The 15877-nt window shown below is 34.8% G+C and overlaps 1 protein-coding gene across 1 annotated transcript in view; it reads left to right on the plus strand.

Annotated features, from left to right (window-relative positions):
• Positions 1–15877, plus strand: part of DNAH14 (dynein axonemal heavy chain 14) — a 376422-nt gene that overhangs the window by 79846 nt on the left and 280699 nt on the right. The window contains exons 12-17 of the mRNA XM_074385260.1: positions 3934–4063; positions 7519–7798; positions 8372–8417; positions 8509–8606; positions 9622–9788; positions 10841–11185. Of these exons, the coding sequence (XP_074241361.1) occupies positions 3934–4063; positions 7519–7798; positions 8372–8417; positions 8509–8606; positions 9622–9788; positions 10841–11185 (1066 nt within the window). The remainder of the gene's footprint in view (positions 1–3933; positions 4064–7518; positions 7799–8371; positions 8418–8508; positions 8607–9621; positions 9789–10840; positions 11186–15877) is intronic.

Here is a 15877-nt window from a genome sequence, read left to right on the forward strand (position 1 = left end):
CTAGTGATGTTTATTTGGATCTTCATTTATTCTTAATTAGTGTAGCTAGTGGCCCATTTTATTAAGTTTTTCAAAAACAACAGCTCCTGGATTCTTTGATCTTTAAAAAAATTTTTTGTGTGTATGTTCTTCTCAATTTCCTTCATTTTGGCTCTGATTTTGGTTATTTCTTGTCTTCTGCTAGCTAAGTAGCAGGTAGGTTGTATTTGTCTAGCAATTGATCCCTTTTTTTCTAGGATTTCCAATTTATTGCATATAGTTGCTCATAGTAGCCTCTATGATCCTTTGAATTTCTGCAGTATCAATTGTAATGTCTCCTTTTTAATCTCTGATTTTATTTATTTGGGTCTTTGCTCTTTTTGTTTTTTTAGTTAGTCTGGCTCAACTTTGTCACTCTTCTTTATCTTTTCAAAAACCAACTTTTTGTTTAATTGATCTTTTCTGTAGTTTTATTGCTCTGATCTTTATTGTTTCTTTTCTTCTACTATGGTTTCTTTTGCTCTTGCTTTTCTCATTCTTTTTTTTTTTTTTTTTTTAAACTTTATTTCTGCAAAGCCAATCAAGAAGTGTTGGAAGGAAAAAGTGTAAAAGTTACTCTCGCATATTTGGGAACAGCAAGCACTTAGTTTGAGAAAATGAGGACTTAAACAGTTGAATCAAAGGCAGTATGCTGCTACTTGCATTTAAATCAATGGTGATGTTCTTTCTTAAGCAACAATCATCTCTTTCCTAATAGCTACAATATGATACAGTACGCAACAGCTCATTTGAAAGTGCTAGAATCAGAGGATAAAGAAGCCAGAAGCCACCCCACTTACATTTTCTACTATACAAAGCCTTTTGGCGCTTGATAAATCAAGCATTCATGTAGCATTACATTCAACAGAAACATCTCTCGTACTTTGGGTTTAAGATCCTTGTCCCTCCAGTTCCGATGTCGTGACATCCGACTCTTCATCATTGTAGCTTTTCTCATTCTTTAAGATGTATCATTAGGTTGTTTATTTGAAGGGTTTTTTTTTTCTTTGTGGTAGAAACTTACATCTATATACTTCCCTTTTAGTTATGCTTTTGCAGTATCCCATAGATTTAGGTATGTTATGTTTTCATTATCCTTTGTTTCAATAAATGCTTCTATTTCCTTCTTAATATCTTCATTGAGCCACTATAGGAGCATGGTCATGTAGGGGCATATTGATTAAATTCCATGTGTTTGTATAGTTCCCAGAATTCCCTCTGTGATTAATTTGTAGGGTTTTTTTGTTTGCTTGTTTTTGTTTTGTGGTCAGAGAAGATTCTTGGTATTATTTGATGTTACTGAATGTTTTAAGACTTGTTTTGTGACCTGATTTATATTCTATCCTTGAGAATTATCGGTGTGCTGAGGAGAAGAATGTGTGTTTTGTAGCCATTGGATGAAATGTTCTGTAAGTATCTGTTAGGTCCATTTTGTTTTTCCTGCATATTAAGTCTGATGTTTCTTTGTTGATTTTCTGTCTGGATGATCTGTCCAAGGCTAAAAATGTGGTGTTGAAGTCTCCAGCTATTATTGTAATTGGGATTTATCTCTCTCTTAAGAGATAATAATTGTAAGAATTAAAGAAAGAGGAAGAGACATGAAAGGTGACTTGCCAGTCTAGACAGGTTTACTTTAGAGAAAACAAACCTGAGAGGAGCCTTCTGGCTGTTAGATCAGAGGCCTACTCTCTTACAGACTAAGAGTACTTTTTTTTTTTTTAAGATGGAGTCTGACACTGTTGCCTGGGCTGGAGTGCAAGGGCATGATCTCGGCTCACTGCATCGTCTGCCTCCCGGGTTCACTTGATTCTCCTGCCTCAGCCTCCCGAGTAGCTGAGGTTACAGGCGCATACCACCATACCCAGCCAATTTTTTGTATTTTTAGTAGAGACAGGATTTCACTATGTTGGCCAGACTGGTCTTGAACTCCTGACTTCGTGATCCACCCGCCTCAGCCTCCTAAAGTGCTAGGATTACAGGTGTGAGCCACCGTGCCCTGCCCAGACTAAGTTTTTAACGATTCAGGGTGGGAAACTTTATTAGAGGCTTGGATTGTTTCTGTGTCTCTTTGTTGTGCTTATCTAGGAGGGAGAGTTGTGTGTCTGTTCCCATACATCTTTCTGCAGCTGCAGTCATACCCCCGAGTTTGCGTTTAGCTTCCCTTTCTTAGTGCACCTGAAGGGAAAGGAATGGGCTTATTAAGGCTCACTGTTTTACTGGGGCCCATTGTATAAGGGTGAAGTTTGGCAGTTACTCAAGAGACTTTCCCCGCATCTCCCTCTGTAGCCCAGCTGTCATATCTGTCTTTTACTGTTAGTTCTTTCTGGCTGATTGTAGTTAGAAGAAAAGTGATTTCCGTGCAATTCATGAGGCTGGAAAGGGAGCTGGAACTTAAGTCGTGGTGTTTGTTTTAGTTAAGGGTGCTCTTGCTCTGTCAATAATACTTGCTTTTTATATCTGTATGCTCCAGTGATGGGTACATGTATATTATAAATGTTCTGTCCTCTTGCTGAACTGACCACTTTATCATTATATAATGACCCTCTTTGTCTCTTTTTATACTTTTCTGTTGTGTAATCTATGTTGTCTGAAGTATGTATAACTACTTCTCTTTTATGATTTCCATTTGTTTGGAATATCTTTCTTTTTAGCTTTATTTTCAGTCTATGTTTTTGAGGTAAAGTGTGTTTCCTGTAGGCAACAGAAGGTTGATTCTTGGTTTTTCATTCATTTTGCCACTCTATATCTTTTGATTAGAGAATTTAGTCTATTTACATTCAGTCCTAATTAAGTAAGGACTTACTCCTGCCATTTTGTTATTTGTTTTTTTGGCTCTTTTGTGGTGATCCTTTCCTCCTTTTCTTCCTTCCTGTCTTCCTTTTAGTGAAGGTGATTTTCTTGGGTGGTATGTTTTCATTTCTTTTTTCTTATTTTTTGTGTATCGGTTGTATGTTTATAGATTGTAGGTTACCATGAGTCTTGCAAATAATATCTTATAACCCATTATTTTAACCTCATGACAACATCGATTGCATAAACAAATATACAAACAAGAAAAGGAGAGTTATGAAATCTCTGTACTTTAACTTCATCTCCCTGCTTCTTAACTTTTATTATTTCTTTTAATATCTTGTACAGTGTCTTGAAAAATTATTGTATTTTTGATTTGTTTTTCTTTTCATCTTTCTACTTAAGATATGAGTAGTTTACACACCACAATTAGTGTTATAATATTCTGTTTTTATATGTACTTACTGTTACCAGTGAGTTTTGTGCCTTCAGATGATTTCTTACTGCTCATTAGTGTTCTTTTATTTCAGATTGAAGCAATTCCTTTAGCATTTCTTGTAGGATAGATCTGGCATAGATGATAAGCATCTGGCAAAACCCTGAGGTTTTGCTGGTCTGGGAAGGTTTTTATTTTTCCTTTGTGTTTGAAGGATATTTTTGCCAGATGTACCATTCTAGGGTAGAAGGGTTTTTTCTTTTGTATTGTCTGTCTGTCTGTGTATCACTCTGTCTTGATCTTTGGGAGTTTGATTATTAAATGCCTTGGAGTAGTCTTTAGGTTAGATCTTCTTGGTGTTCTATAATCTTCTTGTACTTCCAACCTAGCCAAGATTTATTATTATTTTCTATTTTTTTTTTGAAAATGATAATAGCCATCATAATGGGTGTGATGTAATACAGTATCTCATTGTGTTTTGGATTGCATTTCTCTAATGATTAGTGATATTAAGCATTTTTTTCTTGTGCTTATTGTCCATTCTGGTATCTTCTTTGGAGAAAGCCCTAGGCAAATCCTTTGCCTGTTTTTTAATTGGATTGCTTTTTGTTGTTGAGTTATAGGTGTTCTTTATATATGTAGATATAAATGATTTTAAATGATTTTTTTCTTTCCATTTCTTAATATAGAACATTCAAGGTCAACTCTTTTCCTACTGGAAAGATAGCAAATGATTGTGAAGAACTTTCTGATAATGTAAAGTCACATGCTGTTTCTGTTAAAAAGTCAGAAGTAAAAGCAAACACTGATATTAATGAGGTAAAAAGATCTTTGAAAAATATAAACATAGTTTTTTTGCTATAAAATGAATACATTTTGAAATTTAAAATGGATTTATGATTAATACAACCCCTTAACCAACATACCCTCCCCTGCTACCCCCACACTCACTTACCTGCTCCCACCGTAAAAAGCTATAATGACATGTAGCTCATTAAGTTCATTCATTCATTCACCACATGGTTATTGAGTACTTAACTATATTTCAGACACTGAACTAGGTAGGTTCTACCTACCTAGTTCAAATAACAGCAGTGGACATAACAAATTCTCTGACCTCATGGAGCTTATATTTTACCAGGAGAGATAGATAAATGAAGTAATGAGTACTATGAAGAAAAATGATGGAATAAAAGGTTATGTAGGAGTGATGTTGTATGCTATTTTACCTAGAAATGGTAAGGGAAAACCACCCTATCTAAAGTAGCATCTACCCCTCTTTCTCCCACCACTATACTATTCTGTCTTTGCTTTTGTTTAAAGGAATTTTGTTGTGTTCTTAAGTTAAAAATGGCAGAAGTAAAATAGGAAACCTTTAAAGAATACTTGATAAACTTTCATTAAGAAATCTTTTCTTGACAGAATTGTTTTTCTCTTCATTGGTATTATTTTCTTGAGATTTAAACTTTATATATTAAGTGCTTGTCCAATTTGGTAAAAGTATCCTTGTATAATATAGTCTGTATATGTATCTTTTCTTTCTAAAGTATTTAGTTAGATTTGATAACAAAGAAAAATATTCACATGTATTAGTGTAAACCAGCATATATACATATACACTATGTAGTTTGAATTCTGAACATATATGCACTGAAATATTAATAATGGCTATCTATGGGTGGTAGGAATCTTGAGTAATTTTACTTTCATATATATATTTCTAAATAGTCTAAATTTTGTACAATGCATATGTATTATTTTAATAATCTTTTTATTAAGTATATGTATGATACCTGCAAAAATAAGCAAACACTCATATAGGCTTTACCCAACTTAAAAACATTCAGTGTCTTCTATTCATCCTTTACCGATAAAACAATTTACTTACCATTCTATTGTTGATGGATGTCTGGGTTATTTCCACTATTTGTTTTTGCTATTACATATAATTATGCTATGCACATTCCAGTATATTTCTCCTTTGGTGTATATGAACAAGAGTTATTTTTTTTTAACTTAATGCTGAGGAGTGAAATTTCTGGGTGAAAGCATATGTTACTTTCAACTGTATTGAGTAATATAAAATTGTTTTTCTAAAATGCTTGTACCAATTTCAATGACCTTTAGCTTTCTAAAATGCTTGTACCAATTTCAATGACCTTTAGCAATTCATAATTTTTTATTGCTCCATAAGCATCAGTATTTAATGTCAATAAGATAGGTATGAAATAACATTTTGCTGAAGTCTTAATTTGAATTTCCCTTATTACTAGCTTGGTTGAGCATTTTTTCATGTAACTTGTATTAGTCAGGGTTCTCCTGAGGGACAGAACCAATAAGATTCATACATCTATTTTATACATGGATATATACACATGTGCTCAATGCAGGCTGATAGAGTGGAGATTGGGACACAGACTGCATGAATGAGCAGACTGCCACTAAGGTAGCCTAAATTTATGTCCACTTTTTTCCCATAGCCCAAGTTTGGGCATCTTGCCCCTACTTTGCCCTCTAGTATCTGACCTTGATTTGCTCCTCTTTTCTGCTAGAGGTCAAAATGTTGTAAACTGCTTTTTTCTGGGCACATCCTAATATACAGTTCAAGAGAAGAGAGATAATTAGTTTATTTTGGGATATGTTGAGTGAGAGGTACCTGTAGTCAACCAGGTGAAAATTTCTACTGGGATGTTGAAAATGTAGATCTGAATCTCAAGCGAGAGATAAGAGCTAAAGTTGCAGATATGGTAATCATTGATGCTGCCTACTCCTTCCCCTCCTAATCCCCATTATAATCTGTACAATTTATAGTTTCATTTAGCTGTGGCTGTTTTCTAATGTTAACAGTTTAGACGAAATCAAACTGTTTACTGGTTCATTCTTGTTGGCACAAAAAGCATAACAGCTAAGAGATTTCTTCACTACAAAAATATTTTCAGGCCTCAGTTAGTTCATATTATAATTATGTGCCCAGACCCAAGAGTGAACTTCAGCCTTAGCACATGCTAGCAATATAGCCTCTGAGAAATTAAGCTTTCAGGGTTTTTTTGTATGTATAATTAAAGTAATAATTTCTATCTCTCAGGGTTTTTATGAGGATTAGATGAAGGTAATTTGTTTACTATAGTGATAAATACTCATTCACTGTAACTATAATTGCATTTAAAGAATGATTTGCTGCAAAATATTTATATGCAACAATAATGTATATACAGCTTGATGGCCAGTATTCCCAGAGTTAATTAGAGGTTATTTTCCAGAATAAGCTAAGCAGCACGTTATGTATTTATTAAGAATTGTCTGGGTGGACTTTCTTTTATTGTGATAAAACATACATAACATAAAATTTACCGTTTAACCATTTTTAGGTGTACAATTTGGTGACATTAGGTACATTCAGTGTTAGGCAATCATCACCACTTTCCATTTCTACAACTTTTTTATCATCCCGAGCAAACTATATCCATTCGTGTGAACATTTAAGATTTGCAAATTACCTTCATTATCTACTCATGCTCTTTCCCCAGCAGCTTAATAATATACTAATGAGGTTTATTTATAATGTTAACTGCCTTAATTTGTTAATGTCTGGAATTAGAGGTTAAGGTTCCAGCAGATTATTCAGGTGATCACCCTCAGAAACACAGAGGAGTAATTATGCAATAGCTACCTCAAGCATAACTGATTATGAAGTAGGAAGGATCAATAGATTAATCGAGAACCCAAACATAGACAGAGCCTGAGAACAATTATGTTACATAAATGAGATATTTATACCCTGGTGTTTTTCATTGGAGATGGCCATATTAGTATATGCATATTAATGTGACAGACTTACTGTAGTAGGATGGACTTACTGTAGTGGATGTGAAGTGTGTATTCTTGATTTGTAGTTCTTAGACCAGGGTGTACAACAGATTCACATGTTCAGCTTTTAGGTGATTAAAAGTCCTGGGCCCCGCCTCTCTTTAACTCAGAATCTCTGGGGACAGACCTAAGACTTTGTACTTTAAATAAGCTCTCAAATGACTAGGACTAGTGATGTAGTGATTCTGGCACAAATTTAGTTTTTTGGGGGGAACTCCTTCATTATAATGTCATTTGTTTCACATTTAATTTACTTATTTTAACATGCAAGTATCAGATAATACAGTGTTACTTGATTATCCTGGAGTTATGATTTATCATTTAAAATTTTGGTCTGTATTATCCTAAATTAAATGTTCTATAAGTTATATGTTGTTACTGGAACCCTCACATATCTGTTAAATTAGATTTTGAATAGTGCTGAAGTGGAGAAGGATTTGAAGAAAACATATGCACCAATATTTGAAGTAAATCTACACTTGAGAATTCCTGCTGAGAGTGATTCTTCAGAAAATTCTAAAGAGAACTTTAATGAGTCTGACCAGTGCCCTGAAAAGTGTGTGATGTTTGAAGATGAAATGTCAGAAAATAAAGAAAATTGTGTCAAAAAACACTCAAGTAAAGAATTGCTCCCACAAGCCGAGAAATCAAAAGAAATTAGTTACAATCTTGAAGATATTCTTTCAGGTAAGACAACTGAGACTATAAAGAATGAAGGGTAGCTAGGTGCAATGGCTTATGCCTGCAATCCCGGCACTCTGGGAGACTGAGATGGACTAGTGAGATCTTATCTCTTAAAAAAAAAAAAAAAAAAAAAAGAATGAAGGGAAATATCTTAACAACTAGAAAATAACAAATGAGAGATCATGTTAATAGTCTGTGTATTATAATTTATAGATTATGATTTTATAAATATTAAGGCAAATACTGCTAAAAGTAAGGATAAATTTTACAGATCATTGTATTGCCTATAAGTAATGACACTGTTGTTCATTTTCATCTCAAAACCCAAACAGCTTCTCACTGAGACTGAGCTGAGGGGCCCCGTTCATCAAGAGGAACATCTAGGATGTTTGTTCTTAGACCTCTTTAATCAGAACCTTGGGATGGGGTATATTGCTTGAGTATTGCCTTTCAAATGACCTCTTGAGTTTATTCTTAGGATATGTATAAAGCACTGGCATATATTAATTTGTCATTTAGCTGATATAAATATCAATCAATTTTGTATTCTCTCTTTCTTTCATTGGATTCTAATAGACACAGAAATTGAGACTGAGTTTGAGAATAAATACATATATTATGAGTAAGTATTAGACATTTAAAAAATTACAAGTAATTGTATTTTTTGTTAGTTATATTCCGCTGAAATATGCTTTTATTGTTTTCTCTGTTAGATTTCCAGAATTTCCTACAAATCTCTTTATAGATCCCAACAGATTGGAATTTTCAGTAAAAATTCAAAATATGTTGACTAATATGGAAAAATGTATAAGTAAGTGTTTTTAAAGCTTAGTGAAATGCATTGTCTTCTGTGGCAATATTTTCTTAAATTTAGGCATCTGATGCTTTTACCCAGGGATGTGGCAGATGTTACAGAACATTGGTATATCATAAATTCACAATCCTTGGGATCAAACACTGTGAATTTGGAATTATTTGAGGATGTGTGAATTTTGCACATAGCCTTAGAATGCATAAAAGATGGAAATTAGGAAAATATCCCAAGGTTTGGATTTTTTGTGTTATGTTCTGTAGAATGTTAACGATACTTAGTACAAATGAGCAAGATATTTTATGTCATATTGTAACAAAGATATTGTTTCTACCTTAAAGAGATTTTGTTTTGCAGCTGTGTATACACAATCAGAAATTGAAGGCAATTACTAGCCTCACCAAAGAATTTATTGTTTTCTTACAATAAATTTTACAAAGATCTTAAAATAGCAGGACTTTTGGCAACTTCTTGAATGTTGTATCATTCTCCAGTCATGTCACCATAGTTGAGTTGAAATTTTTATAAGGTGTGAAGTATATTTTGAGATTTGTCAGTCTGTCTATGTATGTATGTATGTATGTATGTATGTATCTATCTATCTATCTATCTATCTATGCATGCATGCCTGTGGACATCCAGTTGTTCAGCTAGGCTGTGAACTCTTAAGGCTCTGTCTCCTGATTTCTGTATCCTTGTAATGGTATAATACTCTCCACATAAAAGATATATGTCAAATATTTATTAACTGAATGACTTATTTTCAGTTTCTATTTCAAATCATGCCTCCCATCACTTCTACTCAGTTACCTGTGAGTAGCTCTTTTGTTTCTATAATATTAAATCTACATCTTTATACCTATTTTTAAATTCCAGTTATAAGTATAGAATACTATCTAACCCTCATAATAAATCAGCCCCAGTTTTCAATAGTTCTGTATGTCATAGATCATTCTGAAGTGTTGCTTTCAATGGGACTTCTGAAGTATTGACTTTTAAATTACATATATTTTAGCCACAATTACGCCTTTTTGCCAAGATCCCCACCTGTCTATCTTCATTGATTTGGTTTCAATTATGGATTTACCTAATAAGACAGGAAGCATAATACAATATACAGAGCAGACCAAATGGCCAGATTGTCACATCCTTTTTGAAATGGATCCTGCCTACCAAAATATAGTAAGTTTTTAAACAGTTCATTTTAGGGAATATTTGCTTTAAGGAGCAGAAAGCCACTGAGTTCTTAGATGAAATGAATTTATTGAAAAATTAGAGTATCGTATTCATAGTGATTGAAATAATCACCAGCATATCTCCCCATTTGTTTTCCCCATGATCTGTCATCTTTGCTCACGTCTGTGTGATTTTTCTAACTTCTGTGAAAATAAGCTTTCTCTTTTATGACCCTTCATAATGTAGGCTTGCCAATATGTTGACTTGCCATGCCCCAACTCTTCCCATTAGCATCTAACTGGATGTTTTTGTCCAAATTTACAAGAGAATCTAGTTGGCTTAGCTTGGATTAGGATTCTACCCTATCTAAATAGTTACATCTTTGGTGAATTGGGTGAGGTCACATACCTTTTTGGCACCGGGGACTGGTTTTCTGGAAGACAATTTTTCCATGGATGGGGGTGGAGGGGTGGTTTCAAGATGAAACTGTTCACCTCAGATCATTAGGCATTAGATTGTCATAAGGAATGCATGACCTAGATCCCTCACATGTGCAGTTCACAATAGGGTTCAAGCTCCTATGAGAATCTAATGCCACTGCTGATTTGGCAGGAGGTAGAGCTCAGGTAGTAATGCTCACTCACCCACCACTCACCTCCTACTGTGTGGCCCAGTTCCTAACAGGCCATGGACTGGTACCACTCCGCAGCTTGGGGATTGGGGACTGGCATTTTCTAGGGCTAAGCATAGTATACTCTAAAATAGGGTAACAAGCAAGGGGATAAATGATTGGTGTCTTTAGTACTTGGCTCAAAATAACATGTTAATTATAAAGTTAAATAGCCTAATAAGCCTTTATGTAAAAGCCAAATATTAGAAAGCAATCTAAATTTAAAGTTTTATGTTTCCAACATGTTTAGATTTTTAAGAGGTTCTTAAAATGAACTCCACATAGCACTATTATTTTATTTTCTTAGAAACTATTAGCATGTCAAACCATACTTTTTTCGCTCTTAAAATAAAAATTCTGACTAACATCTTAACATTCTTCTTTACAGATTGTGAATCTCCTGACTGTTATTGGTAATTCAATGGGCCTAGTTAATGCTTACAGCTGCAAGTTTATAAAGTATTGTACCATGGTAGAGAAGGCAAAAATCATAAGTATGAAAATGTCATCTGTGGGAGAATTAACTTCAAAAGAATTTGAAGCTATTCTAAATAGATTCAGAAACTATTTTAGACATATTGTGAATATGGCCATTGAGAAGCGTATTGGTATTTTTAATGTTGTAACTCTTGATTATCAATCAGAATGTTTACCGTATGTTGACAACGTCATACGTATGAGCCACACCCTCATGCAATCTGTAATTGAAAAGAAGAACAAAAATTTATTGGAAGTAAGTATTTTGAAAATTCTTACTGTGTAAGAATGTTTCAGATTAGTAAATTTTAAATTTAAAATATATGCTTAGAAAATATATGGTACCAGATGTCACATGCAGGGTGTGAAAAAAATTAAGATATACATGATAAATATTATCCTTAGAAAATTTTGGGCCGGGCACAGTGGCTCAAGCCTGTAATCCCAGCACTTTGGGAGGCCGAGGCGGGTGGATCACAAGGTCGAGAGATCGAGACCATCCTGGTCAACATGGTGAAACCCCGTCTCTACTAAAAATACAAAAAACTAGCTGGGCATGGTGGCTCATGCCTGTAATCCCAGCTACTTAGGAGGCTGAGGCAGGAGAATTGCCTGAGCCCAGGAGGCGGAGGTGGCGGTGAGCCGAGATCGCGCCATTGCACTCCAGCCTGGGTAACAAGAGCGAAACTCCGTCTCAAAAAAAAAAAAAAAAAAAAAAAAAGAAAAGAAAAGAAAATTTTGATGTGTATTACATTTGTTTGTGTCTTTGATAAAATATCACTTCCTCAAAAAACCTTCTCTGATCACATCTATTGCATTCCCTATCACTTTCCTGCTTCTTTTCCTGTTTTATCTTTGTTACTACCTGACATTATGTTATTTATTTGTTTGTTTGTTATTATTCCATTAGAATGTAAGCTTCATCAAGCTATGGAGTATCTAAGATAAATCTTTGAATACAGGTGAATATTGGAGTTTCACTGTATATTAGGGCTGACCTCTTTAAGGAAGTATTCTGAGTAGGCAGATCTCCTCTGGGACCACAGTGGTTTGGAGACTCTATGGAGATTCCCAAGCTGAGAAAGTATGAAGTTCTGAGAGCACCCATAATAACCTGCAGTAGGGTTATTCATTAATTATTTGCCCCTTCATTAATTATTCCTACCTATCACCCATTGAAGTTTCTAGGACAGCTTAGATCCTAATAGACCAGCCATTGTCCATACAAGCACCCTCAGTTGTACCTCAGACCTGTTTAAGGATATTAATTTATTATAATAGCTATTATTTGTTCATTTATTAAATCAGACCACAAGTATTTATTGAGCATTGATTGTATGCCAGGCATTGTACTAGGCCCTGGACTATAACTATAGCGGTGAGAGGGATAGGTTCAGTAGCATCTAATCTAGAAGAAAATGCTGCTGAAATACCTAACATAACCCAGGTGAATGATCACAATTTGCTAGAAAGTCTTACATCTAAAGGAAAGAAGGAGTTGGAATTGCCTAGCTAATGGGAGATGGTGTGGAAACACTGGAAAGAAAGGTCAGAATATTGCAGGATTATGTTGCTTTAACTTAGATTAGTTGCATGCAACAGAAAACAAAACATAACAGTGGCTTACACAAGTTCGAGACTAGTTTATCTCTTAGGTAAAATTAGTGGAGACAGAGATAACATAGGCCTAGTATGATGTCTTCATGAAGCCATTAGGGACATAGTAGGCTTCTAGCTTACCACTCTGCCTTTCCTAGAGCATGATACTCAGGAACATTACTCAGGACAGCCACCATCTCTCTGGTTATCACGTCCTCATTCCAGGCAGCAGGGTGGAAGAAGGCAGCAAAGAAAATCTCTCAATTCTGCTTTTAAGGATGTTTCCCAGAAGTACTCCCACACTTTCGCTTTTATTATGTTTCCTAGGACTTAGTTATGTGCCCTCACCTAGCTGCAAGACTGACTAAGAATGGTAGACTTTTAACTGGGAGCATGGTACCCCAAACAAATTCAGGATTTGTTACTAAGGTGATGAAGGAAAATGAAGTTTGGGGTAGGCATCAAGCAGATGTCATGAGGAAATGCAGACAGCAAGTGACAGGTCAAAAGAGAACAAAGCCTACCTGAAGAAGACCTAATTGAATTCAGCGAGGTGGGAATATAGTCCGTGAAAAGGGATTGGCAAGAGGTGAAGCTAAGAAATGGAGTAAAGGGCCTTGTAAGCCGTGTCAGGGACTTGGAACATTATTCTTAAGACTATAGGAATTGTTGGGAGGTTTTAAGCAGAAAAGTGACATGATGTAATTTGTATTTTTGTATGGACCCTCTGGCTGCAGTGTGAAGAACAGATTGAAATCAGGTAAAACAGGAGGAAAGCTGTTTTCATAATCTAGGGGAGAGGTGATGATAGCCTGAACCAGTGTAGTAACAATGAGGACTCTGAGCAACGTATAGATATGAGATACATCTAGATGAATCAACAGGATATGGTATTGACTGAATGTAAGGAATAAGATAAAGCTAATTATGTTTTCAGGGTTTGGGTTGGGAAACACAGTGGGCAATGATGCAAATTATTGGGAGGAGGAACATAGTACTTGTTAAATTGCATAATAATATTCAAGTAGGGATAACCAGATATACGTGTCTGGGTATCAAGAAAGTGTCTACCCTGTAAATATATATTTAAATGATCAGAAACAAGTGGTCGTTGAAATCAACAAGCGTGAATGACAATGCCCCTGTTTATGTGTGTGGTGAGACTAGAATAGAACCTTAAACAGAAGCCTAAAGAACCAGGAAATTACAGTTGTGCGTTTCCCAGTGGAGAATCACTGAGGAATCTGTCAATGTTCCTCATGAGACAGTCAGTTCTAAATGTCAGCCCAGCTCGGAGACTTTAATGTTAGGTCAGACAGTGCCAGGCAATAAAGACATTCTCTGCCTCTTCTCTCTCCTTCGGTCTCTTGCTGTGCCCCAGGAGGGGTCAGAAAGTATGGCTAGGAACTGAAAGTAATTGAACAAATAAAAGACATAGAAACATAAAAGCAACTAATCACATACTTTCTACTGCAGACATTAATTTTAAACAAATTTTGGAGCCTTGACTAGGACTTGATTTTTAAATTATGGATTTTTAAAATTAAAAGTGACTAGAGAGAGGACTTCTATTATCTGTTTGTGACCAGAAAAGTCTTGAGTATTGATGTATGTTTTATCAAAAGATCTCTTCATTTAAACGCCAAAGAATGGGAGGAAAATTATTTCCTTGTAATACTGTCTATAAAGTTCTACTCTTATAAATTAATAGTTTTAGTATGTATTTCCTCTACATCCTTATTTATTTTTGGTATATCAGACATATACAAATCCTGAAAATCTGTTTAAAACTTCTCATTATAATTATGCTTTAAATCAATTTCTTCTTACATTTCTAATGGGTTTTTCTATATATAGTTAGCTTCTATACATTATGGTTTATGACTGTTAAATCATTTTCACAAAGCATGTTATTTTATCAAAACATGATAGGCATCTTTAAAGTACTTTTGACTTTCCTGATAAATAAAAACTACTTCTGTTTCTTTTGTGTTTGTATATTTGCCAAGTTAATTTTTGCCCATTGCTTTTTTATATTCTCTTCAAGTGTGCTTCCTATAAATAGCATATTTCTGAATTTTGTTTTACAACTCAGTTAATAATCATCTTTTAAACAGAGAAATCAGTCTGTTAACTTGTAACAATTAATGCCCTTTTTTCCATTTCACCTTACATTTTACTTTTTTCTTAAAGTTTTTGTCCTTATTTTCAATCTATTGATAAGTTGATCTTCAGTGGCCTCCCTCATTTTTTTTTTTTTAACTATGTTCATTTTGGGAGTTTTATTCTACTTTTAAATGTCTTTGATGATAATCTTCCCTCTCCTAATTCTCATAATAAAATGTATTTATCTGCTATTAAGAGAAAACATGTTTATCCTCTAAGATGCTGTATTCCTCCATAGCGTTTTCTCATGCCAGTAAAATGAGAACTCAAGAATAGTCATTTTTCTAATTCTCCCCTAAGTACTGATACATTCAGTTTTAGACTATTACTGAATAGAAGTATGTCTTTTCTTTATTTTCAGTGATGGGGGCTGTAGTGCAGTGGTGATCATAGCTTACTGCAACCTCAAACTCAAGTGATCCTTCCACCTGAGCCTCCAGAGTAGTTGGGACTATGGGCATGTACCACCATATGTTGGAATTCACTCAGGGTGGTTGGCAAAATATTAGGGAAATATTAGAGAAAGTTATAGATTAGAGTCTCAAACCTTTTGGAAGGATGAAAGGTTTTATTGGAACAGGCTAAAGGCAGCTGGTGCATTATGTTAGGGAAAGATAGTGACAATAAGAGGCTTTCCTAGTTTAATTGTTTACCACACATCCCTTTGTCTCTATTCTGTTTACTCATGTAAACTTTGTGCTGAATGGTCCTCTTGGGGGGAGATCAATGGGGAATTACCCGTCAATAGTGTTTACTCTGGGCCCTGGAACCTAGTTTTTATTGTTTGTAAAATTGCTCTTTTAACCATGTTAATTATCCACAAGTATGTTGACTTAAAACCTCTGTTATGAAATCTTTACTGAATAACTGTGAGGATGACAGGGGATCTTGGTCAATTGGTGGCAGTCACCCTCAGAAAGCAGCTGTTGACCATCCTTAGCCCACTTAAATCACTGAACCAGGTGTGAGAGTGCATTTATTCATCTGTCTTTGAGTCAGGGTGCCCTGATTGGGTCAAATGGTAATTCCGTCTTTAGGTCTTTGAGAAATTGATACACTGTCTTCCACAATGGCTGAACTCATTTACACTCTTATCAACAGTGTTTAAGTGCTCCTTTTTCTCCACAACCTTGCCAGCATCAGTTATTTTTTTACTTTTTAGTAATAGCCATCCTGACTACTG

Source organism: Saimiri boliviensis, chromosome 14 (genome assembly GCF_048565385.1).
Source record: "Saimiri boliviensis isolate mSaiBol1 chromosome 14, mSaiBol1.pri, whole genome shotgun sequence".
NCBI classification, from domain to species: Eukaryota; Metazoa; Chordata; class Mammalia; order Primates; family Cebidae; genus Saimiri; species Saimiri boliviensis.